This window comes from Gadus chalcogrammus, chromosome 18, assembly GCF_026213295.1.
Source record: "Gadus chalcogrammus isolate NIFS_2021 chromosome 18, NIFS_Gcha_1.0, whole genome shotgun sequence".
Classification (NCBI taxonomy): domain Eukaryota; kingdom Metazoa; phylum Chordata; class Actinopteri; order Gadiformes; family Gadidae; genus Gadus; species Gadus chalcogrammus.
Window position 1 is genome coordinate 22322974 of NC_079429.1, and position 25252 is coordinate 22348225.

Below are 25252 nucleotides of genomic sequence, written 5' to 3' on the forward strand. Positions count from 1 at the left end.
ATCTGACACACAGATAGCAGACAGCCCACAGACCTTGAAGAGAGACAACAGCCCGCCCAACGTCATCAACAATGTGCCCTCCCCCATCGCTGATGCTGGCTTGGCGAGGAACGGCCACCCCCCTCCTCTGCACTCCCCCATCGACGATGACCTCCAGCCTCATCTCTCCCATAGCCACAACAACAACTCCAGCTGGGATAGAGTCTCCGATGTCTCCCTTTGCGATTTTCCAGCCGAATTTAAGAAACTGGAATATGCTGGCATCAAACTTGCATCTGTGTCAATGATAGCATCGCCACGTCATGGCCGCAGGCTGCTATCACCCAGGAGGATGGCGCCCCACCCCCACCACCGTACTGATAGTAGTCCTGAGTATTACTGAGACAAAAAAGGGTTCAGCCGTAGACACAGTATAAAGGAAGTTTCTCATAATCTGCTGAACCCAAGGTTGCCTACGTCAAAGCAGGGCAACTTTCACATTCATGCTGTAACCACTAAGAGAGTAAACAAAGGGAAACTTAGACACACTGCTAACCTCACAAATCTCATATCTATTGCCTCCAAACCAAAAACAACCTTAAAGCCTATCAACAGCACCATCAGGATGGCTCTACTTAATGTGAGGTCTCTTAATAACAAATCATTTTTAGTTAATGATTTTATTAACACTTCCAAACTGGATTTTATGTTTTTAACTGAAACATGGCTGGAACAAAATAACAGTGCAACCGTTCTGATAGAGACAGCTCCTCCCGACTATAACTTTTTTGATGCATGTAGATCTGGAAAAAGAGGTGGAGGGGTTGCTGCTATATTTAAAAATGTATTTCAGGGGAAACAGATGTTATTTGGTGATTTTCCATCGTTCGAATACCTTAGTGCTGTATTGAAATGCTCCCCCAGAGTTCTCCTATTAATTATTTACAGGCCACCCACATATTCTGCAAATTTTTTCGATGAATTCACAGAATTATTGTCTAGCATCTCCACAGAATTTGACTGTCTAGTTATAACTGGTGACTTCAATTTTCATACTGATGATTTGAATGACAAGTGTGCAAAAAAACTTTTTACCATTTTGGACACATTTGAACTGTCTCAACATGTGAAAGAGGCTACTCATTGTAAGGGGCACACTCTAGACCTGGTTATCACAAAGGGCCTCAATGTTTCTGATCTCTCTGTGACTGATCCTTCCTTGTCTGACCACTTTTGTGTTTTCTTTAACATATCTTTTATTCCCGACATACAGAAAAAATCAAACACTGTCAAAAAACGGTATATCAATGAAGATTCTAATGTACTTTTTAAAAAGGCCATCTCCTTGCTACCACCTCTAAACCCATGTTCTGCTGATGATCTTGTAGAAAACTTTAATTTGAAAATTTTGAAAGTCATAGATGTCATTGCACCTTATAAGGTTAAAACGATTTCTGGAAAGCAAAAGGCACCCTGGAGAAAAGCTGCTTCTGTAACAGCACAGAAAAAGGAATGCAGGAAGGTTGAACGCATCTGGCGTAAAACAAAACTTCATATTCACCATGATATCTATAAAGAGAGCCTCCGTGCCTACAATTTAGACTTAAAAAATGCTAGAGAAACATTTTTCTCCAATATCATTAAAACCAACACTAATAATGCAAAAACCCTATTTGCAACTGTTGACAGACTGACCAACCCCCCAATAGAAATTCCACCTGATCTCCATTCCACGCAGAAATGCAATGAGTTTGCAGCTTTTTATATTGATAAAATTGAAGGTATCAGACGAGCCATCAATATCTCCACGTCAAACAAAAATGTTGGACTACCTACTGGCAAAACCTCAATACTAATGCTACTTGACCTCAGTGCTGCATTCGACACTGTAGACCATACATTACTTCTGGAAAGGTTAGAAAACTGGGTGGGGCTTTCAGGCACTGTCTTAAATTGGTTCAGGTCCTACCTACAAAATAGGAACTACTTTGTTTCCATTGGCGACTTTGTATCAGAATCAACCAATGTGACATGTGGAGTCCCACAAGGTTCGATCTTAGGACCCTCTTTATTCAACATCTACATGCTCCCACTAGGGCAAATCATGCAAAATAACAATATTGACCATCATTGCTATGCTGATGACACGCAAATCTATGTATCGCTATCACCAAATGACTATCGGCCCATAGATCTGCTGTGCCAGTGCATTGAGCAAGTGAAGGAATGGATGTGCCGAAATTTCCTTCAACTAAATGAGGACAAAACAGAGATAATTGTATTTGGTTCTAAAACGGAAAGGCTTAAAGTAACCCAACACCTTCACTCTCTGTCCCTGAAAACCTCAATCAAAGCCAGAAATCTAGGGGTTATCATGGATTCAGATTTACATTTTGACAGTCACATCAAATCAGTTACAAAATCGGCATATTATCACCTTAAAAATATAGCAAGACTTAGAGGGCTCATGTCCACCGAAGACTTACAAAAACTTGTACATGCCTTTATCACTAGTAAGCTTGATTACTGCAATGGTCTCCTCACAGGTCTCCCAAAACAAACTCTGAGGAAGCTTCAGCTTGTTCAGAATGCTGCTGCTAGAGTTCTAACAAAGACCAAAAAATTTGATCATATTACACCAATTCTGAAATCGTTACATTGGCTTCCTGTAGGTCAGAGAATTGATTTTAAAATCATGTTGCTAACCTATAAATCCCTACATGGTTTAGGCCCAAAATACTTAACTGATATGCTTCCACTACATCAGCCTTCTAGACCACTAAGATCCTCTGAGACCAATCTGTTAATTATCCCCAGAGTAAACACAAAACATGGGAAAGCAGGATTTAGTTACTATGCAACAAATAGCTGGAATAAACTCCCAGAGGATTTAAGACTTGCCCCAACTCTGAGCACCTTTAAAACAAGACTGAAGACTTTTATGTTTGCTATAGCTTTCTGCTAAAATCTTAAATACATTGCACTTTCTAAAAAGCTTTTTTAACTTTGCCTTTATTTTCTATTTTAATACTAAAATGCCTTTTTCTATTCTACCCATTTCTTTGCATATGTTTTTCTTTTACTTATCTATTATTTTATTTTATTGTATGACAATGTTTATATGTGAAGCACTTTGAGTCTGCCTTGTGTATGAAAAGTGCTATATAAATAAAGTTGCCTTGCCTTGCCTTGCCTATAGCTACTGTGTTTTTGAAAAGTAACTAAGTAAAGTAATTAGTAAAGTAACTAATTACTTTTGAAAATAAGTAATCAGTAAAGTAACAGGATTACTTTCTTGGATAAGTAATCAGTAATCAGTAACTAATTACTTTTTCCAAGTAACTTGACCAACACTGCTCGTTAGCAAGGAGAATGTTATCCGTGGTCCGAGGGGGTTTTGGTTTGTAGTTGGTAATTTGTTTTAGACCCTTCCAGACAGAGGCGGCGTTACCATCTGAGAATTGATATTGCAGTTTCTCAGAGTAGTGATGTTTTGCCCTCCTGAAAGCTGCCTCAAACTTATACCTGGCGTCTCTAAACCTGCTCTTATCTCCCCTCCGCCAGGCATCCTCCTTCTCCAACCTCAGTCTTCTGAGTTGGGCAGTGAACCAGGGTTTGTCATTATTATAACTAACCCTGGTTCGAGTTGGAACACACGCTTCCTCACAGTAGCTGACGAATGACGTCACAGTATCGGTGTACGCATCGAAGTTGTTACCAGCCTCAGCCCCCGCCCACTCCACATAGCCCATATCGCAGCCAGCTCGCTCTAACCATGCGCTGGTTCTTTCCTTAGCCTCGCTATTCCATATACTGTACGTCTTAACTACAGGTTTTGACATTTTTAGCCTCTGCCTGTAGGATGGGATCAGGTGGACCATGTCAGATTTACCCAACGCAGCACGGGAAACCGCGTGGTATGCGTTCCTGATGGTACAATAGCAGTGGTCAAGCGTCCTCTCCCCCCGAGTGGGGCATTTGACCTGCTGCCGATATTTAGGTAGAGCCCGGCTCAGATTGGCTTTGTTAAAGTCCCCTAACACGATCACAGCACTGTCCGGGTATATACGTTCAACATCCATTATATACTCGGCTAGTGCACTCTGTGCCTCATCGACAGCCGCGTCGGGTGGAATATAAACACAAGCAAGAATAAAGGAGCTGAACTCACGGGGTGAGTAAAACGGGCGACAGTTAATGATAATGAATTCTAAAGCATTTGAACAGTATTGTTTTATAACTGACACGTCAGTGCACCAGGACTCGTTCACGAAAAAACATACCCCTCCACAGCAGACCTTTCCGGACGAAAGTGTGTCCCTGACGGCTCGGTGCAGCTGAAAACCCTCCAGCTGTACTGCTGCGTCTGGGACGTCCTCGGAAAGCCAGGTCTCTGTGATGGCGTAAACTGCTGCAGAATGGTAGTCCTTATTTTTCGCTACCAAGCACCGGAGTTCGTCCATTTTATTTCATAGTGAGTTTACGTTTGTCAGAAATATTCCTGGGAGTGGAGTACGAGAGCCGCGTTTACGCAGTCTGGCGAGAGCGCCAGCTCTCTTCCCCCGCTGGCGTCTAGCCCACCTCACAGCCTGGGTGAAGACCGCGGTTCCTCTGACCAGGATATCAAGTACATCCGTAGATCGGGTGAGGAAAATAGGGAAAATGTCCAAGGGGGTGTCCCTAAGACATATGAGATCTTCTCTTGCATAAGAGATACATCAGAACACAAATCCAGACATGAAAACACACTAAACAACACTCCACAACACCACAGCAGCCATGGGCGGCGCCATCTTGGACCATGAGCTGTAGCTGTACAGGAAAAAAAAGGGGTCGTCCTTTACAATCCATGATAGTTGTTTATTTGTCTTTATGTTTTAATACATTCAATTTTTATATCTTATTGTTGTTGTTATCTGAAAAGAAAACACAGGAGATGTGTACTGTACCACAGTCCACCCCTAAAAAGGACTCCGCCGGACCAGGATCATCCAAGGACTCAACTGAGTGTTCTGGTGCACTGAAGATGTTCATCTCCACTCCAGAACAGGCTTCGCCACGCCCACAGAAACTGCGTTCTTCATCTGGTTTCTATTTTGCCTTCAGTCCTCTCAGAAATTGGAGGTCAATTGAGGTAATTTTGTGATTTATATGATTGTTTCATTCTTATTGTGATCTGTGACAACTGTATTTTCATTGCATTCATGTTTTTTGTATAGGTGACCCACAGTGCAGCATCAGGCCAGCCGAAGGAAATCCAAATGCCATCAGCACTAGTAAGAGATTGAACTCAAATAAATACTGGTAGCTGTTTGACATTTATGACTTCATACACTGCTGACAATGATTATACGCTCTTATATAAGGACAATGCAGTGTAAAAATGTAACAATTACTTGTCTGATTCATGTTTACAGTTACATTTAACCCGGTCTCTCTGCTCTTAGGCTCACCGGCAATAGACATCTGTTGTCCACTACACAATTGAAACAGTAGATATATTTGCATATTCATTTGAATTTTGTAGTTTCTAAATGAGGAAAAAACAGTAGCTGAAGATGACAACCCACTGGATCAGAGTATGAGCTCAATTGAGGCCTCTCCAAGTCATCCAGTTGACAGGAACTTTGTTCCACTATTCAGCACATCAAGCTCCTCCAGCTCTGACATACCTGACATACTCTCGGCTGCAGGAACCAAGAACTGGTCAGAAAAAAAAAGGATAGTCAACGAGTCCAAGCTAATGCAGCTCTTCACAACATGCCACCAGTGTGGAGTTTTAATTGAAGAGGAAGACAAGAAAGTGACCACTAGTTGGACCCGCATACACATCAAGTGGAGCTGTATGAAAGGACACTCAGGTGAATGGGAGTCATGTTCTAAACGGCGTGGAATGCCCGAAAACAACCTGTTGGTTGTCTCATCCATCCTGTTCACAGGTTCAACTTTCACAGAAATCTTTGATTGGGCTGAACTACTGAATCTCCAAATTCCAAAGAAGACTACATTTTACTCCCTGCAATCCACCTACCTCATACCTGTAATTGAGTATGCATACCGTGACCATCACGAAGATATAATGAGCAATCTACAACTACAGACAGTTGGTGGAGGGATTTCAATCTGCGGTGATGGTCGTTCTGATTCACCTGGATTTAGTGCCAAGTACACTACACACAGTTTCATGAGTAATGAAACACAGGAAATCATCATGGTGGATTTAGTTCAGGTAAATAGACAGAAATGTTTATAATGCTTGTCTACTCTCATTGCAGTTGTACGTTATTTTTTTTGGGGGGGGGGCAATTGAGTGATTGGTGGAAGGTGAAGGAGTCACTCATAACATACACTGATTGTCATTACAAAGGTTACAGAGGCGCCTAGTTCACCAGCCATGGAGACCCTGGGGTTTCGAAGGGGTCTGGACCGTTTGCTTCAGGCAGGAGTTAGAGTGGATGTCATCACTACAGACCGCTCTCCTTCTATCAGGAAGCTTATGAGAGAGACCTATTCTGACATCCAGCATCAGTTTGACCCTTGGCATGTTGCAAAAGGTAAGCTTTTTACTAAATGCAATCAGTCTCTGTTGAAACCTCCCCCATCCCCTCTTTTCTCTCATCCCTACCCTCATTGTCCTTTTATTTCATAGGACTGACGAAAAAGTTGACTGCGGCTGCAAACAACAAAAAAAACAACGATCTGCAGCCTTGGCTAAAGGCTATTACTAATCACCTGTGGTGGTCTTGCCAGTCATGCGGGGGTCATGCAGAGGCAAGTTAATTCAATGTTTTTTCTTGTTTTCTGTACTGATTTTTTCTTATTTTCTGGACTTCGGGTTTTTGGTATAATGTTTGTGTGTCCCTGAAAAACTGTGGTTTGGCAGGAGTTGAAACGCCGCTGGACGTCCGTTCTCCATCACATTTGTGGCATACATCGCTGGGAGGAAGACGGACAGGAGAGGACTTGCTACCACCGGGACCTCACTGAAGAGCAGCAGAGAAGGAAGAAATGGCTGCAAACCGACTCTACTGCATTCAAGACACTGTCAGACCACGTACTGAACAAGAACCTGTTGAAAGACCTCAACCACATGACTCTCTTCCAACATACAGGTATGTCTGCTGCTACCAATTAGTTGAGCATTTACACAACTTGAATTCTTGAATAAAATATTTTTTTGTAATGCTGCACTTAAAACTTAAAAAACTTGGGATTGTTGCCATGGCGGCGGCACGACTGGTTCGCTGCGACCCCCCGAGAGCAAAAATACGGTGTTATTTATGTGTATTTAAATCGTAATCTATGTGTCTTCAACTATGTCAAACGAATAAACTATAAACTATTACTATTATAACTATTTATACGTTTAACTATGCGTCTTAAACGTATAAATCGTACTCTTCTACTGGAACTCAAACGCAGTCCGGCAGTTGTACCATCGGGGGACCTTCTAAACGAACTACAGGCTCTTGGCTTGCTATGTAAACCCCCAAGCCCCAGCTGAGGAGGCGCCGAAAGCGATGTGAGAGACGCTGTAAGAGGGGCAAGAGAGCCGGCGTCCGTGCTAGGCTAAGAGCTAACGCTAGCCGGCCGGCTCTCCCGTCTATCCTGCTCTCCAACGTCCGCTCCCTGGAGAATAAACTGGACTACATCCGACTACAGCGGACTACTCAACGGGAGACTAGGGACTGCTGTGTCTGTGTTTTTACAGAGACATGGCTCAACGATCGAGTCCCGGATGCGGCCATTCAGCTAGACGGACTAACCTCGGATCGAGCCGACAGGGACTCATCACTGTGCGGCAAGACCCGAGGTGGCGGACTGTGTGTTTTCATCAACACTGACTGGTGCAACAACTCTGCCCTAGTCTCAAAGTACTGTTCATCGCTGGTGGAATACGTGGTTGTGGGATGTAGACCCTTTTATTTGCCATGAGAGATCTCCAAAACACTCACCCAGAAGGACTGCTCATTGTCGCTGGAGATTTCAACCATGCAAATCTCAAAACTGTGCTTCCTAAATTTCATCAACATGTGGATTTTGCGACGAGAGGGGCGAGCATGCTGGATCTTGTTAACACCAACGTAACCGGTGCGTACCGGGCTGAGCCACGCCCCCACCTCGGATACTCGGATCACATCTCCGTCAAGCTGATCCCAGCATACAGACCGCTCGTCAGACGCTCCAGACCAGCCAAGAAACAGGTGAAAACCTGGCCAGCAGGAGCCATCTCTGCCCTCCAGGACTGTTTTGAGTGCACCGACTGGCATATGTTTAGGGAAGCAGCAACTATCGACGGCTTCATTGACCTGGAGGAGTACACAGCATCAGTTACTGGTTACATCAGTAAGTGCCATTGGCGGCTCGCCTATACACTAATCCGGCGAAACAGGAAGTAAAGTAGCGCCGCCATTGCTGAGTTGCTGGAATCACGTGACTGGCCGTGTTTTGCTAAGGAAGTAGGTGTTGGTCCCCGTAGGCGGTTGTTGCTGATGCGATAAGTTTCTCCTTTTTCTTTCGGGTTTTTTAGTGCATAAGCTGTCCAATTATGCCGGGAAGAACATGTTGTGTGGTCGGCTGTTTTAACAACAGTGTGAAAATACAGGCTTGGCTTAAAGCCGCTTGTGAAATTCACAAACCTTTGCTCCACGTTGACTGCCCATGTATACGGCCTTATGGATTGCATCGAATTCCTGGTCGAGCGGAGGACCAAGATGTGCGTCAAAAGTGGATGAAATACATTAACCGAGATGGCTTCCAGCCAAACAAGAACACTTGGGTAAGTTTGGCTCTGACTGTCCAATCTGTTAATGCCACAGGTTGCATGCAGTGGGTGTAACATACAGTGAAACAGCGCTAGCTAAGTTTGCTAGCAATATCGATAGCCACAGGCGAAAACAAAGCAGAAGCTTTTTAACGTCAATGTTTGACGTTAAATAAGAGAAAGTGCAGAGTGCTATAGTATTTAAAGTGCTGTCTTGTTCACACTTATTTGAGAAGTACTTTTACAACCAATGTATTGCTCATTATGTATTTATCTTCATCACTCTAAGGTTTGTGGGATACATTTTCCTGACGGACGACCCACAAGAGAAAACCCCTATCCTGTGTTGATCATGGGTTATGAATGTCATGTAAGTAGGTCTCTTGGATAGCCATATTATTGCATTGCATTTCGTTGATTTAAATATGCTTGATTGTCATGTTTAACTAATGCACATCTCTCTTCTTTTTATCCCTTTAGGTAACACCAGCTAGACCTCCCCCCAAAAGAAGATGTCTTCAGCCATTGCACCTGAACTCAACTACTGAACCTGAAGCTATTGAAACAGATGTGGATGTTGGGAATTTGGAGAATATGCCTCTGCAGAATTGTGATGTCGGAACCCAGTGGCCAGATCTATGTGATCACAACTACAGTTTCAGCAGCGGTAACAATCGGCTGAAGGACTGTGGCACTCAAACGGATCCAACACCGTCAGTATCAGCACATGATTTAAACAAGAAAGACTTTATATTTTATACAGGTTTATGTGCTGACAGTTTCTGGCAACTTTTGCTAGCCTTGTTGACTTTTTGCTCACAACCACTTAATACCAAATTGGCCGTCCATCAACAGCTTTTGCTTGTTTTAATGAGACTCCGTTTGAGTTTATTGTTTACTGACTTGGGTAAACGATTTGGGGTGAGTAGAAGCACGGCATCTGAAATATTTACATTTTGGAGACCAATCCTTGCCAGCTTTATGAGGAAAAAGGTGATTGCTTGGTTGCCCAGGGATACGCTGAACAGAATCAGGCCCAAGTCATTTCACCAAAATTATCCTAAAGCTACATGCATCATTGACTGTACTGAGGTCTTCGTACAAAGGCCACGGAATTTAAGAAAAAGATCACAAACTTATAGTAATTACAAACATCATAACACATATAAACTCCTATACTGTATTGCCCCCAATGGCTATGTCATGTTTGTATCAAAACTTTTTGGTGGAAGGGCCAGTGATAATTTCATAACAAAGAACAGTGGTTTTGTTCATCACCTGATCCCTGGTGATGAGATTTTAGCAGATCGCGGATTCACCATCATGGATATATTGCCTCCAGGAGTGAGTCTAGCTCTTCCTGCATTCACACGTGGACGTAAGGAGCTGTCTGAACATGAGGTGACATCCACGCGACGCCTCGCGAATGTCAGAATTCACATTGAGCGAGCAATTCGAAGGCTGAAAAATTTTAAGATTTTGTGTAATGTTATGTGTGGTAGGGTGCAAAGTGTTGATGAGATTGTAAGTATTTGTGCAGGGTTATGTAATTTGCAACCTCAGTTAATCCGTAACAGTACTGAATGAAGAAGAAACACCTGAACTGTGTACAGTATACCAAATATCAATTTGTATTTCAACAGAAAAATCAACAGAGCAAACAACAGTTTCAGACAACAATGTAATTAGTTAAAATGTACAGGTTTAAACTGTGAACAAATGTCAAACTCTTTATGTGTATTACCGGTAAGTTGTCATGTGAAAGCACATTAAAGAGCACATTATAGAGCACATATGTATATGTATATATATGTGTATGTGTGTATATGTGTGTGCATGTGTATATGTATATATATATGTTTACATTTATTTATTTATATTTATATTTATCCTCTCTAGTTCTCTACATTTATCTTTTATTTTACTTGAATCCTGTTTTACTTCTATTATTATCTCTACTTTCTATATTAGCTAAGGGTTTATTGTTTACTGTTTTTGTTTACTTTTTATAGTTACCGTAGTTAGTTAAGTTCATTGTTTATCTTATATTATTATAATTATTGTTTACTGTTTATTTTACTTTTTATAGTTATCTAAGAGTGTATTGTTTATCTTATATTGTATATAATTTAATATTGTGTTGTGTTTCTTTCTGTAAACTACTGGACAATCAATTTCCTTGAGGGAGTCATCCCAAAAGGATCGATAAAGCCTAATCTAATCTCTAAAGTGTAATAGCTACTTGAGCCCACAAACTTTCATGACCCCGTGTGCAATTCTTGTTGCTACTGCTGGTAGCAGATGCTGAAAGTACACCCTCTTCAGGTGGCAGATTTTGTTCATTGTCCACTCTTCGTTGTAGGGTACATCCACGATCACATTTTCATTTGGGGTCCACACCATAAATTTACAATTCCTTTTTTTTGCACAGTGCATTGCCACCTGGACCTGATAGTAGTACCCTAACCCAGATGCTGTTTCCCTCAGAATGTACTTTCCATCACTCAATCTAACATCGTATTTGTTGGAATCTATCATTTTTAGTAGACTGCCACCATGTGCTTCAAGCTTCTTTGCTGTGGGACACTTAATCTCTAGAATAGTATCTCTGTCTGTATCTGTGATTATGCCATCGAGACTGGCACCAAGCCAATTTTCTTGATCATGCACAACCAGGCCTGTAGTCTCCACTGTAAACCCTGTTGTCTGCTCGAAACATTGTCTAGCCAAAGGCTCAGCTTGTTGACCGTACCTAGTAGCCTCATTTCCAGAAAACCTTGTGTTCAGTTTTCTTTCAACCCAGTTTGTTGGGTCTGCCTTTTTTGGTACCTCAGATGCCTCACTACTGGTGATTCTTACTTGTCTTTGGTCCAGCCACAGCTGACTATTCTGGCCCTTGGTCTCCGTTTCTAATCTCTGCCTGTCCTGTTCCCCACATTTTATATAAGTTTCAAATATTGTGTTGCAAAGGGTGCATTTTTGTTCTCCACACATTGTATGCTCAATAGGTGGACCTATTGCAGTGTGTGCAGTCTGTGGCTGAGCAGTAAACACATGATTCAAAATGGTTCCAGGAATCATACATAACCCAACCATGTCTGGTGCTGACAAATGTGCAATAACCTGTTCATCTGTCTCAAATGCAGTAGAAATTACACTCATACATTTTCTGGGACCTGTTTGCATATTTTCCACAGTCTCTGGAACTACATTGTCACAGGTAGACCGGTTCCAGGCACATGCTGTGTCTGTGCAGGCCAGGCCTGTGAATCCTCTTGCTGTTGCATCTTTAATTTTGTACAGTAGTCCTGCTGTATGGCTACAACACTTCCCTCGGCCGGCCACGCAGTCACACACACATTCAAGAATTTTGCCATCTTCTCTCTGTATGGTTACTGATACCTTATGGTACGAGTTCACTGCCTGTGAAAACCTCACGACACATTTTAACATGATGAGCTGATCTGCGATGACGTGTAGTATCTGGCCAATCCATCCGGAGCTCAAATAATTCTGACCTTCAATCAGTGCCCTGAAGTTTGAGTTCTGCAGCTCATCGCATGCCAGACGATTAATGAAATAATCCTGAATACCTGTAAGAACGTGTATTTTATTCCTACAACTGCTACAACTGGTCATGGTTAGCTATTTGCAACTTGTGAAGCTTGTGAACATATTAGCAAACACAGTTAATAATGGCAGCTGGGTTTTATTGTTGTCATCAATCAATACACATCTTAATACATTACGTTGTCAATAAATTACCTTCATCGGTAAGTTTTGGCCAGTGCCTGACATCATCTACCCAATTGTTCATGTTGTTTCCACCTGTCACTACGAAAATTACACGAGCAGGATGCTTTTCACTGAAAAACCGTTAGAGGGCAGCGGCAAGTAACATTCCAGCAACGCAGCAATGGCGACAGGCAAAGATGGCGGCCCCCGTAGATTTCGCGGCGGATTAGTGTATAGAGGGCGCTGGGGCGCCGCCCTCCCGCCGACCGGCCATCTTTTCTTTTTTAAATATATTTATATATTTTTTCTCATTTTGAGAATTTATCTATTGTAATTGCATTCGAGTAATGCATTTACTTTAGAATATCTTTAGAATCCCCCATGATTAAATCTTCATTCACTGACATGTTCAACGTTAATTTTGGTGAAGCAGATGTCTTCCGTGGGGCGCTTTTCGCTCAGCCCCACATGCCTGAATTATTAGCCAATGGTTCCCCCGTTGCTAGGCAGAAAAGTACATAATTTCGCCAATCAGCGTCGTCGAATTGTGTGGCTTTGGGGCGCTCAAGATATAGCCCCAAGCGCAGTGCACCGTCCACTGCTCGTAACCGCGCATTTGCCATTACCTCAGCGATCAGCAAGATGGCGACTTTGAGTACTGCTTCCACTGTTTCCCTGTGAGTTCAGCTAGTAAAAGAACTCTGAGCAGAAAAGCCAGAAGTGAACGTAACCCAACAAGCAAGAGAAAAAGGATAGAGCCTACAAGAGAAGTTTTTCCAGAGTTTGGTTCAGGCTTGGCTAACTAGCTCTGGGTATGCCAATGCAATTTTTTGCTTTCCTTGTATACTTTTTAAAACAAGTGCGTGTGATAGTTCGTGGACACAGACCTGACTTAAGAGGAATGACACATTCTGTCAGAACGGATCAAATAAACACAAGCGAGCAAGAGTGCATATGAACAACTGTGTGAAGCTAGCCATGCTAGAGGTAAGCAACTTCTATTTATTCCACTAGCCTATATGTATTTCCCTTGAGATGGACACTGGTTGCAGACCCTCACAACCTCCCCCCACCCCAGAAGGACTGCTCATTGTCGCTGGAGATTTCAACCATGCAAATCTCAAAACTGTGCTTCCTAAATTTCATCAACATGTGGATTTTGCGACGAGAGGGGCGAGCATGCTGGATCTTGTTAACACCAACGTAACCGGTGCGTACCGGGCTGAGCCACGCCCCCACCTCGGATACTCGGATCACATCTCCGTCAAGCTGATCCCAGCATACAGACCGCTCGTCAGACGCTCCAGACCAGCCAAGAAACAAGTGAAAACCTGGCCAGCAGGAGCCATCTCTGCCCTCCAGGACTGTTTTGAGTGCACCGACTGGCATATGTTTAGGGAAGCAGCAACTATCGACGGCTTCATTGACCTGGAGGAGTACACAGCATCAGTTACTGGTTACATCAGTAAGTGCCAGTGGCGGCTCGCCTATAGAGGGCGCTGGGGCGCCGCCCTCCCGCCGACCGGCCGAAGCTAGCCATGCTAGAGGTAAGCAACTTCTATTTATTCCACTAGCCTATATGTATTTCCCTTGAGATGGACACTGGTTGCAGACCCTCACAACCTCCCCCCACCCCGTACTGTATATAGTTCTCTGCAAACCTATGGTGGGACCAGGCCTTCATTGTGCATATTGTATATAGTCCTCTGCAAACCTATTCAGTGTACATACTGTCTATAGTTCTCTGCAAACATGGTGGCATCAGGCCTTCAGTGTGCATATTGTAGATAGTCCTCTGTAAACCTATTCAGTGTACATACTGTATATATAGTTCTCGGCAAACCTATGGTTGCTTCAGGCCTTCAGTGTTCATATTGTATATAGTCCTCTGCAAACCTTTGGTGGCATCAGGCCTTCAGTGTGCATATTGTACTGTATGTAGTCCTCTGCAAACCTATGTTGGTATCATGCCTTAAGTGTGTCTTCAACAACCACACACAAAAGTTTGCACATTTACATGAATTTTGTGGAATTCATATTTCATTGTATTTGTCTAAATGCATACTAATGCAGACTGTAGATATATTTATGAGTGACGTTTACCAACACAATGGCTTGGCCGTAACACACTCACCCATTTTCTCTCTCTCTCTCTCTCTCTCTCTCTCTCTCTCTCTCTCTCTCTCTCTCTCTCTCTCTCTCTCTCTCTCTCTCTGAGAGAGAGAGAATGTTACCTTGTGTGTAATTCAAAGTTATTGTTGATGCATCTGCACTCTTAATGTTGCTGATTTCTACAAGGCAAAAAATTAACTTAAAATTTAGTTCTCTGGCCCCATTCGTCTTTGTAAGTTAATGTTATTTTTTTGCCTTTACTATTTGGTCAGAATGCACCAGAATGCTTTGTTTGTTTGTGAAAATCACAAAAAAATCTTGTGGGGGAGGATGCCCCCAGACCCCCCTTTTTGGGTTTGGAATGCAAACGTTCAGCCCCCCCTCAAATAAATTCCACCAGCCGCCACTGGTAAGTGCACTGATGACGTCACTGTCACCAAGTCCATCACCACACGCTCCAACCAGAAGCAATGGATGACTGCAGAGGTACGTGCGCTGCTGAGAGCCCAAGACATAGCCTTCAGAGAAGGTGATAAGAAGGCTCTGAGCATAGCGAGGGCAATACTGGCCCGGGCTATCAGGGACGCTAAGCGTGCACATGCCCAGAAAATCCACGGCCACTTCAGAGACAGTGGAGACACACGGCAGCTATGGCAGGGCATCCAAGCCATCATTAACTACAGTTCATCTACACTAGCCTGTGACAGTGATGCCTCTCTGCCTGATGCGCTGAACGTGTTCTATGCCCGGTTTGAAGCACAAAATGATGTGGTGGCGGAGAAGAACATCCCCTCTCCCGACGAACAAGTGCTACGCCTGACCACGGCTGAGGTGAAAAAGTCACTGCGCAGAGTGAATCCGCGTAAGGCTGCTGGCCCAGACCCGGGAGTGTGCTCAAAGGATGTGCAGACCAGCTGGCAGATGTTCTCACGGACATCTTCAACATCTCCCTCAGCAGTGCCAACGTCCCATCGTGCTTCAAAACTACCACCATTGTCCCTGTGGCGAAAAAGTCACCTGTGTCCTGCCTCAACGACTACCGCCCCATCGCGATCACTTTGACCATCATGAAGTGCTTTGAGAGGCTGATCCTGAGGCACATAAAGAGCCTCCTGCCTCCCACCCTAGACCCACTGCAGTTTGCGTATCGAGCAAACCGCTCTACTGACGACGCCATCTCAACCACCCTCCACCTAACTCACCCACCTGGAAAAAAAGAACACATATGTTAGAATGCTGTTCATAGACTTCAGTTCAGCATTCAACACAATCGTCCCCCAGCATCTGATCACGAAGCTGGGCTTGCTGGGCCTGAACATCTCCCTCTGCAACTGGATCTTGGACTTTCTGACGGGGAGACCCCAGACAGTCCGGATCGGGAAAAACACCTCCAACATCACCACTCTGAGCACAGGGACCCTCAAGGCTGTGTGCTCAGTCCATTGCTGTTCACACTACTAACGCACGACTGAACGGCGCTACACGGCTCGAATCACATCATCAAGTTCGCCGACGATACGACCGTGGTGGGTCTGATAGAAAAGAACGACGAGTCAGCTTACAGAGAGGAGGTGAAACAACTGCTAACCTGGTGCAAAGTCAACAACCTGTCCCTGAACGTGGACAAAACCAAAGAGATGGTTGTTGACTTCAGGAGAGCACAGAGGGACCACGAGCCGCTGGACGTTGATGGCTCCCCGGTGGACATCGTGAAGAACACCAAATTCCTTGGTGTCCACATGGCTGAGAGCTTAACTTGGTCCCTCAACACCGGCTCCACTGTTAAGAAAGCCCAGCAGCGCCTCCACTTCCTGAGAAGGCTGAAGAGAGCCCACCTCCCACCCCCCATTCTCACCACTTTTTACAGAGGGACCATAGAGAGCATCCTGGGTATCTGCATCACTGCTTGGTTCAGAAACTGCACCAAACTGGACCGCAAGACCCTGCAGCGAGTAGTGAGGACAGCTGAGAAGATAATCGGCGTCTCTCTACCCTCCATCTCAGACATTTACACCACTCGTTGCATCCGCAAGGCAACCAGCATTGTGGATGACCCCTCCCACCCCTCACACAAATTTTTCTCACCCCTTCCGTCTGGCAGAAGGTACCGGAGCATCCGGTCCGCCACAACCAGACTACAGTAGAGCTTCTTCCCCCAGGCCATCCAACTCCTCAATTCTAAGGGACTGATCTGATCATCTCTGTTGCCCTTGGTTTATGCACTATTGCACTATTGTTTTATATTCATATTTATTATATTCATATTTATATTCCCGCACTACTCAGACACAGTCATATTTATATTCCCGCACTTCAAATTCCACACAGTCACTTTACTGGTTTGCAGTTATATGTAGCATGTTGTTGTTGTTGATGTTGTTATTATTGTCGCTCTATGTTGCACCTTATGTTCTTTGGAAACGCTATATCTGTATCGACCTCACTCTGACCGTCACTACGGTCTAAAAAGGGAATGAGTACATCGTTCTGCCTATCACCGAAACCATATGTCAAAAAACGTCATGCACATGACCTCCGGAAGCAGAACATCCCGCGCTTGTAAATAGCATGGATTGCTACCGGTTCGTCCTCTTTACATTGATCGCCTCACCGGACCAGGTAAGATGTTGATCTATTTTTCAGAGCTATAGCACACAGCCACAAGATCGTAACCCACGGGTATAGGCGCCTTTGGGTCCCTGTGGATCAGTGTGGACTGTGTAGTTAACTCTCTTGCATTAACGTACAGATCACTTAACGTTGGACTGTAAATTGTCTTTTTCGTTTGTTTGGTAGAGCACTAGCGCACCCTAGCCAGCTGTCCGCAGCTGTGAGGTTTGTGTGAGCCCGCTAGGTTGCGCACTGGGCCACCGCTGCGCTTTTTAGTTGCCATTTGTGACCAGACACAAGGCGAGCCTTCGCGACGCGTTCGTGCGTGCCTGCAGGCCACCTTGCACTAAGGGCAGATTTTTTGTTGCCGGTAGTATATTGTTTGAGTTAAAAACTCCCAGAGTGAAGTCTCCCTTATTTAAATCTTTGCATTAAGCCAGCTGGTGCATCCGTGCACTGGCGTGAGCCACTATAATTTGTATTGTTGTAGGCACAATATCGTGTCATATACTTTTGATTTGTGGTTAGCTTCTCTACTGGCATTTATAGGTAAGTAGCCAGGAAGAGTGGAGTTTATTGTTTAAAAAATAAATAAATAATTATTTATGATTTTGGTGTACTGAATTAGTGTATGCTTACTGAATTACCAATAAGTGTGCATTGTCATTATTCAGCCAATTACTGTCTTCACCTGGGTAGTCACTCCTGACTTTGCGTCAGTAGAAGTGCTTAATCAAACAGCACCCTATAGCCGCCGTCCGCAGCCGCTGGGGGGAGTGTGAGCCGGGTCAGGTGCGTCCGCGCGCCCTTGCCAGAGGGGCAAGAGGGGGCCAGTGTGTTTGTCGGCCTGCCGTCAGCTCCTACCTGTCCGGTCGGTGTCCTATATGTGTTATCTGTTTGTGTTCTCTCTACTGTTTCTTTGGCGTTACTCCGATGCAGCATTATGGACTTATGATCGCCAAACATTGATGCGCATCAAAAGCGCTCAGGAGTCTCAAACTCTTGAGTGTCCTCCTGTTCCACACAACAGACGTCATCCCAGATTCATCCACCCTACTGCGGATTGTATCCACCAGCTTCCCTGTTGCGCTGGCTACCGTAAGAAACGGCGTAGGAACAGGGGAAATCGCGGCGGCATCCGGGTGAGAATCAGGAGAGAAATTAGTTTCTCCCCCGCGCAGCCACGGACTCACCAGCTCTCCACTGTCTATGCAGGACACAGTGACCTCTACCTGGCCCGGCGTTCGTGGGATCCCAGGTACTCCTGCCATTTTTCCGTCGCTCCATACCGGACGCAGATCCCCGCCAGTCCGGCCCGACCTAGACTGCGCATCCGAAGCGGCAGAGTGAACCTCCAAAACATCCGACCTCTGGAACTCACTCGCTGTCAACAGGTTTCTGTGCTTTCTGCGAAAACGGCCCTGATTAACTGCAGGTCTGTTTCAAATAAGACGTTCATCCTCAACGACTTTTTCACGGGTCATGATCTGGATTTACGGTTTTTGACTGAGACTTGGATTGCCTCTGGACCCGGTGAGTTATCTGCTTTTGGTGAACTCTGTCCAACAAACTGTTCCGTCATTAGCACCCCGAGATGAGTTGGAAGAGGTGGCGGAGTAGCTTTGGTATTTAAAAATCGTTTAAAGATTCGGATACTGTCTACTGGGAATTACTCTAGTTTTGAGCTACAGTGCGTAAAAATAGAATCCACTACAACTCCGTTGGTCTGCGCATTGGTTTACAGGCCTCCCAAGCCAGATAAAGACTTTATTAGCGATTTTTCTGACTTTCTGTCGCAATTTGTACCATTACATGACCGTCTGCTGATATTGGGTGATTTCAATATCCATGTCTGTTGTCCAGGCAGACCCATGGTCAGCGAATTCTGCCACGTCCTGGATTCCTTCAGTCTTCTCCAGCACATAGACAAGGCTACTCATGTACTCGGACATACTCTTGATCTTATTCTCTCCTATGGGATTTTTATTGACAAATTAAACATCGAGGACGCATCGTTCTCTGATCACATGCCTATTGTGTTTGATGTCACTCTATCTAACCCATGTGTAGAGTTAAAACCCCAGGCCGTTTTTCTCGTTATATTAACTCCCACACTGCAATCCAGTTCTCTGAAATGTTCAAAAAAACTGCATTCTCAAATTCATCTGGCTTCCCTCCAACCCAGATGAATTGATTTCCCTCTTTCATTCCTCTTGCTCAGACATCTTAAACTCTGTAGCCCCCCTTAAATACAGGCGGCCCAAACTGACATCCAAACAGTGGTTGGATGAACCCACCCGCTCTTTTAGACAGGCCTGTCGAATAGCTGAACGAAGGTGGAAGAAAGACCATCTTACTGTTTCTTTTGACAATTTTAAAAATGCATTGGTGACTTATCAGGCCGCAGCCAAAAAAGCCAGAGCCAAACATTTCTCTGATATTATAAATAAACATTCCCATAGACCCCAAATTCTGTTTGGTACCATAAACTCCATTATCAACCCCCATGTATCCCCAGATGCTGACGCATCCACTGACATCTGTGAAAAATTCGTAGAATTTTTCACTGAGAAAATTGAAAACATCAGATCCCAGTTTAACCTCTCCCCATCTGACATTACGCCTGGCTGTTCAGGTGCTACAGTCATTTTTAACACATTCAAACAAGTTTCTTTAGAGGAGCTTAGGGAGATAGTCTCACATATGAAACCCACATCTTCCCCTCATGATGTTGTCCCCTCCCATATCATTAAGGACACTTTTGATACAGTTGGCCCAAGTATTCAAAACATCATTAACTCCTGCCTAGCTTCTGGCACAGTCCCTTCATGTTTTAAGCATGCGGTCGTCCAGCCTCTGCTTAAAAAACACAACCTGGATGCTAAGTGTCTAAAAAATTGTCGCCCCATTTCTAAGCTTCCTTTTATTTCTAAAGTGATGGAAAAAGTTGTCCTGTCACAACTGCAACCTTTTTTAGATTTAAATGAAATATTAGAACCCCTTCAGTCAGGCTTTAAAACTCTCCATAGCACTGAAACAGCTTTGTTAAAGGTGACAAATGATCTGTTACTCACATTAGATTCTGGTGAAAATGCTATCCTGGTTTTATTAGACCTTAGTGCTGCCTTTGATGCTGTGGATCATAACACTCTTCTGACCCGCCTTGAACAGTGGGTTGGCATTAAAGGCACAGCCCTCGAATGGTTCAGCTCCTATCTGAAACATAGGACTTTCTCAGTATCCATCAGTCAGTTCTTTTCATCCACTGCTCCTGTCTCCTATGGGGTCCCACAAGGGTCCATCCTTGGACCAGTCCTCTTCGGCCTGTACATGCTCCCGCTAGGGAACATTATCAGGAAACATAACATCTCATTCCACCTCTACGCAGACGACTCTCAGCTGTATCTTCCACTGAAGTCTAAGGACTCTTTACAACCTCTCCTGGACTGTCTGGAGGATATTAAAGGCTGGATGGCAACTAACTTCCTTCATTTAAACAGCAATAAGACAGAAGTCATGATCTTTGGCCCTCCCAAATCAAAACACACTCTTGTCAGCAACCTAGATCACCTTGAACCTTTTGTTAAGTCCCATGCTAGAAACCTTGGTGTCATCCTTGATTCAGAGCTTTGTCTTGACAAGCAAATTTGTGCTGCTGTCAAAAACAGTTTTTACCAGTTACGCGTAATTGCCAAAATCAAACCTTTCCTGTCTCCTAAAGACCTTAAAAAATCATCCATGCCTTCATTACATCACGGCTGGACTATTGTAATTCCTTATACATAGGCCTACCCCAGTCCCTCAGTCCCTTCAGATGGCCCAAAATGCAGCTGCAAGACTGCTGACAGGCACTAAAAAACATGACCACATCACACCAGTTCTTGCCTCCTTGTATTGGCTTCCTGTTAATTTTAGAATTCAGTTCAAGGTTTTACTGATTGTTTTTAAAGCTCTTAATGGACAGGCCCCTAGTTACATTTCTGACCTTATCCATCCCCACCAAGCCCCCAGGTCTCTCAGATCATCTGGCAATGCTCTCCTCCATGTGCCTCGGTCAAGGCTCAAGCGAAAAGGTGACAGAGCCTTTGCAGTTGCTGCGCCACGGCTGTGGAACCAACTGCCCCTGGACATTAAAAATGCTCCGTCCATCTTTGTTTTTAAGTCTAGGCTCAAAACTCACCTTTTCACTCTATCCTTCCCAGCTTTCTAACCCTCCGGCTGTTGCCCCATCTGTAATCTGTAATCTGCCTACTGTTGCTCGTCTCATATTGTAATTACTTGTTTACTTATTTTTATTTTACTTTATTTTATTTATATCACTATTTTTTTATGTACAGCACTTTGGTCAGTGAAAGCTGTGTGAAATGTGCTTTATAAATACATTTTACTTACTTACTTACTTACTTAGTTGCCGGCCACCAAGGTGTACTCCTGACTTTGCGTCGGGAGAAGTGCTTAATCCAACAGCGCCTGTGGTAGAAATTAACCTCACATTTTATGTTAAACTATGATTATTATTAGGCCTACATATCATATAGATACTTTAATAGTGGAAAACAGCTGATCACCTTTAGCCTAGATGTTATGTGCCGTGTGACACCAGTGAGTGAGTCCAGTCCATTCCCATCTGATGTGTCACACCAGTAAGAGAGTCCAGTCTACTCCCATTTTGATGTACTCTCTGAAGACAATGCTTACATTCACACGTGTGCATCATCTCTGTTTGTATAAGGATAATATATGTTCTAAGGTCACATTGGGATCCAGAAGACATGAGAATATGCTGACATCCACACAGTATGACCCAGAAAAACATTCTATGCACATCAATATTTGATGAAAGTCCAACTTTGTATTGTGTAAAGGATCGGGAGTCTGCTGGACTGCGGGATGGGGCACTACCATTAATTAATACGGTTGTTTGATCTGTTCCTGTCCCGTCTGGCTGCTCGGCGGCAGGTAAAGCGACTCTTCAGTCCAAACGAATCAAATTAATCATTGAAGAGAGATTGGGGAGCTCCGGTGAGAGATAGAGTGTGCGCGCTGTCGTGGCAATTTCTCTATTAGATATTGCGTCTGAGACAGATGAGATCTTTAGATGCGAAAAAACACACAATACTGTTGACAATTAGCGGTCATATATTTGTAATAAAAGTACGAACAAAGATGCATCACAACATGCATTAACAAACAACATAACAGGCATACATTACAATAATCTGAGGCCTCAGATGGGAGCTTCTCTCTGCGTGTTACTTCATTCTCTGAAGGTACGCTACAGAAGTCCACCGAGTGTCTGAATATATGAGTTCTTATTCCACTGAGAGTTGGGCTCTGGAGGAGGTGTGTCCCCCAAAAAGCCTTTGTGTACCAGATGGTTATCTTTACAACTGCAGCTGTGGGGAATGCCATTGGAGGGGGTAGCGGCCGTGTCATCTAAAACCCCTGGCTTGGTTGATGCTAGCCAGGGGGTAGAGGAGAAGGCCCATACATCAAAGGATTGCATGGAGGGTCATTTACAAGACACGAAAACACAGGAACAGGCAGACAATAAAATGTATCACTCAACTTTTGACGGTTTACACTTTAAATGACCCGCATGGAGTAGGACGTAGGCCCTATCTTAATTTACACAGAATAGCAACAAAACTTAAATTCATACATAGACCAAAATAATACAACATGTAGATTTTCCATCACAATCCCCCCTTTGATTATTTTATAATCACAAATTCAAAAATCTATCATGTCCGACCATCAGCACTTCTCCGCTTTTATAGGAGGTTGTTCAGACTATTTATACCACCGTTCGCTTTTACAGAAGGTAGCATAAAATCACCTAACATCACAATCAAGTCATCTGTTTCCATATATTCAAAAGTCCTAAAAATAAAAACAGAAAAGAAAACCAAAACAAAGAAACAAGGCTACCTTTTAAAAACATTTCTAAACAAAAATATTCTTATTTAATGTGTCCTTAATGCTGCTTCCGTGATACTAACACATGAGTAGTTGGCAAGCACTTAATGTTTACTACTCTAAACATTAATTGTCAATCCAGTCAGCATTAATAACACACAGTATAACCCAACATTTAAACGGTATTCCTCTTCTCTTTCCCATTGTCCTTCATGATGTCTCTGAGGGACCTACATGGGGTTTGTTTAATAATTTTTTTGTAATTATTTCCTTTGGTTTGCTTTAGTATACCCAAGGTTGTTGTTCAAGGTTGTTGTTGTGGGCTCCCCATCCCCCCTCTTGACGCATGGACTTTCCCATGCGTCAATTTACCATAATAAGGGAAAGCCCAGGCCTGTAAGCATGGCTTTCTGTTGCAAGCGCACCAAAAACCCTCTACTTTAATTCTGGAAAAAAAAAAAAAAAAACATTTCTTTAACTTTCAACTTTTCTACTTGTCTTTGATCCTTCAAACTACTTTTCCTAATAACTTTCAAACCTTTCAGATATACTTCTTAGAAACTATCACACACTCATATAGACAGTAATGCTGTGTCTAGTGTGATACTTTCCGTACACTGCTCTTCTCTCCCTCCGCCTGGACACGCCTCCACCTCTCTCTCTGCTTCCTGCCTCTCATCCGCATCACGGGCTGTCCTTTGAAGTGCCTGTCCCCACGTCTCTCCCGTCTCTGAGACCCTCCTTTGTCTCAATGTTCAGGCCACTTCAATGTGGCTACACAGGCACCATGGAGGCCACCACTCTGGTGCTGTTGGTCCTGCTGGACTGTCTCCTTGTGTCGTCCAGCAGACCGTTCCGTAGCTCTTCAGGTGGGCCTCCCATGGTCTGTAACTTCATAAAGTCTGATGCAGAGGAGTTGTGACGTGGGGTATTTGCACTGTATTGGGCCACTGGTCGGGCTGAAAGCAGGAGAAGGAGGAGCGTTGTCCAGGTCCGGATCTATTTGAACAAAACTTGATGCAGATGGGTTATCTTTCTCCCCACCCCTTTCCTTATCTTGTCTTGCCTTACGTTCTCATCTATCTCTTCTCCTTCCATAACACATACTTCTTCCAATCTCTCTCATACGTTCATTAATTCACCTTCTTGCCATTTGGCCATAAAACATTAACAAAATATCATAATATAAAAATCTGCATTTTTCAATATTAGGCAATACACTTCTGTTGTCAGTGGGGGTCAGTCGGGGTTAGTCTGGGTCAGTTGGAGTCATGTCATGGTTGTGTGCTATGGTTGACCATTAAATTGGTTTTGATAGATTGTAAAAATCGAGTATCCACTGTCTACAATAGCCCGTTGTTTAAAATAACCATATCTAATATTAAATTTAGCTGATTAGCTCGCGTAAGGCTGGTGAGAACCATACAACAATAATTTGGATGTGGTGCTTGTGTGCGTTGTGACGTTGAGACCATTTTGCGTGTTTGTGTCATGGTGCTCATACCTCCTCCCCTTGGACCTGGTCTGCTCCTGCGTCCCGTCAATGCGAATGCCCCCTTCCACCTCCGCCTCTTGGTTGATTCACAGTCACTTCACGGGAAGGTGCGAACTGCCAGCCGGCCCTTCCATTGTCTTTGTCGATTCTTTTGGGAGAATCGTTGAACCAAGGATCCATGACGCCACAACGAAAGCAGGCCTGCCTCTGTGCTTCCCCACTTTCCTGTGGTCGTCCTTGCCGTCCGGCGCCTCCACGAACATTATATCAGCTTGGTCTCTCCCGGGAATGTCGCCTTGAATACGACCCCACCGTAGGCCCAGTTTGACTTGGCGTGGTTCGCCGATGGGTGATGGGCCATTTCCAGAATGGCTGTAGCGAGGGATTCCCCTCCCACTGCAGATGGGTCCGGGAGACATTCTGCTGTCCTTAATGTCAATGGGTCTCCATGCACGGAAAACGTATGCCGGACTGCCATAACCCCTGTTGCGCTGTTAGGGGTGCCTCCTTTGCAGTGAGGTCTGGATAGAGGTTGAATGATGGGGCGGCGGCCTGGGCGTTGTCGTCATACGGTGGAGGTGAAGGGGGATTCGCACGCGGTCCGCCGGTGCAGTCCAGGTCCGGGTCTACATCTCGGG

The 25252-nt window shown here is 44.2% G+C and overlaps 1 protein-coding gene across 2 annotated transcripts; it reads left to right on the top strand.

The window, feature by feature from the left end:
- Window positions 1–3376: 3376 nt before the first annotated feature.
- LOC130371308 (uncharacterized) lies at window positions 3377–12744 on the top strand. Of its 2 annotated transcripts, XM_056577043.1 has the most exons (11): window positions 3377–4153; window positions 4273–4368; window positions 4473–4623; window positions 4904–5113; window positions 5199–5255; window positions 5427–6208; window positions 6347–6533; window positions 6629–6750; window positions 6863–7091; window positions 7691–9113; window positions 9224–12744. In XM_056577043.1, the coding sequence occupies exons 6-10, from the start codon at window positions 5561–5563 to the stop codon at window positions 7912–7914; spliced, it is 1410 nt and encodes a 469-aa protein (XP_056433018.1). In that variant the 5' UTR covers window positions 3377–4153; window positions 4273–4368; window positions 4473–4623; window positions 4904–5113; window positions 5199–5255; window positions 5427–5560; the 3' UTR covers window positions 7915–9113; window positions 9224–12744. The 2 variants fall into 2 exon arrangements, with proteins under 2 accessions (XP_056433018.1, XP_056433016.1); XM_056577041.1 differs by lacking the exons at window positions 3377–4153; window positions 4273–4368; window positions 4473–4623; ... (4 more) ...; window positions 6629–6750; window positions 6863–7091 and having other exon boundaries at window positions 7933–8758; window positions 9033–9113.
- Window positions 12745–25252: the final 12508 nt, after the last annotated feature.

Bases quoted from the DNA above. Each gene is read 5' to 3' on its own strand.
- LOC130371308 (XM_056577041.1), top strand. From the start codon at position 8,528: ATGCCGGGAAGAACATGTTGTGTGGTCGGCTGTTTTAACAACAGTGTG. The intron at 8,759-9,032 runs GTAAGTTTGGCT...CATCACTCTAAG, and splicing joins AGCCAAACAAGAACACTTGG to GTTTGTGGGATACATTTTCC. The intron at 9,114-9,223 runs GTAAGTAGGTCT...TTATCCCTTTAG, and splicing joins TCATGGGTTATGAATGTCAT to GTAACACCAGCTAGACCTCC.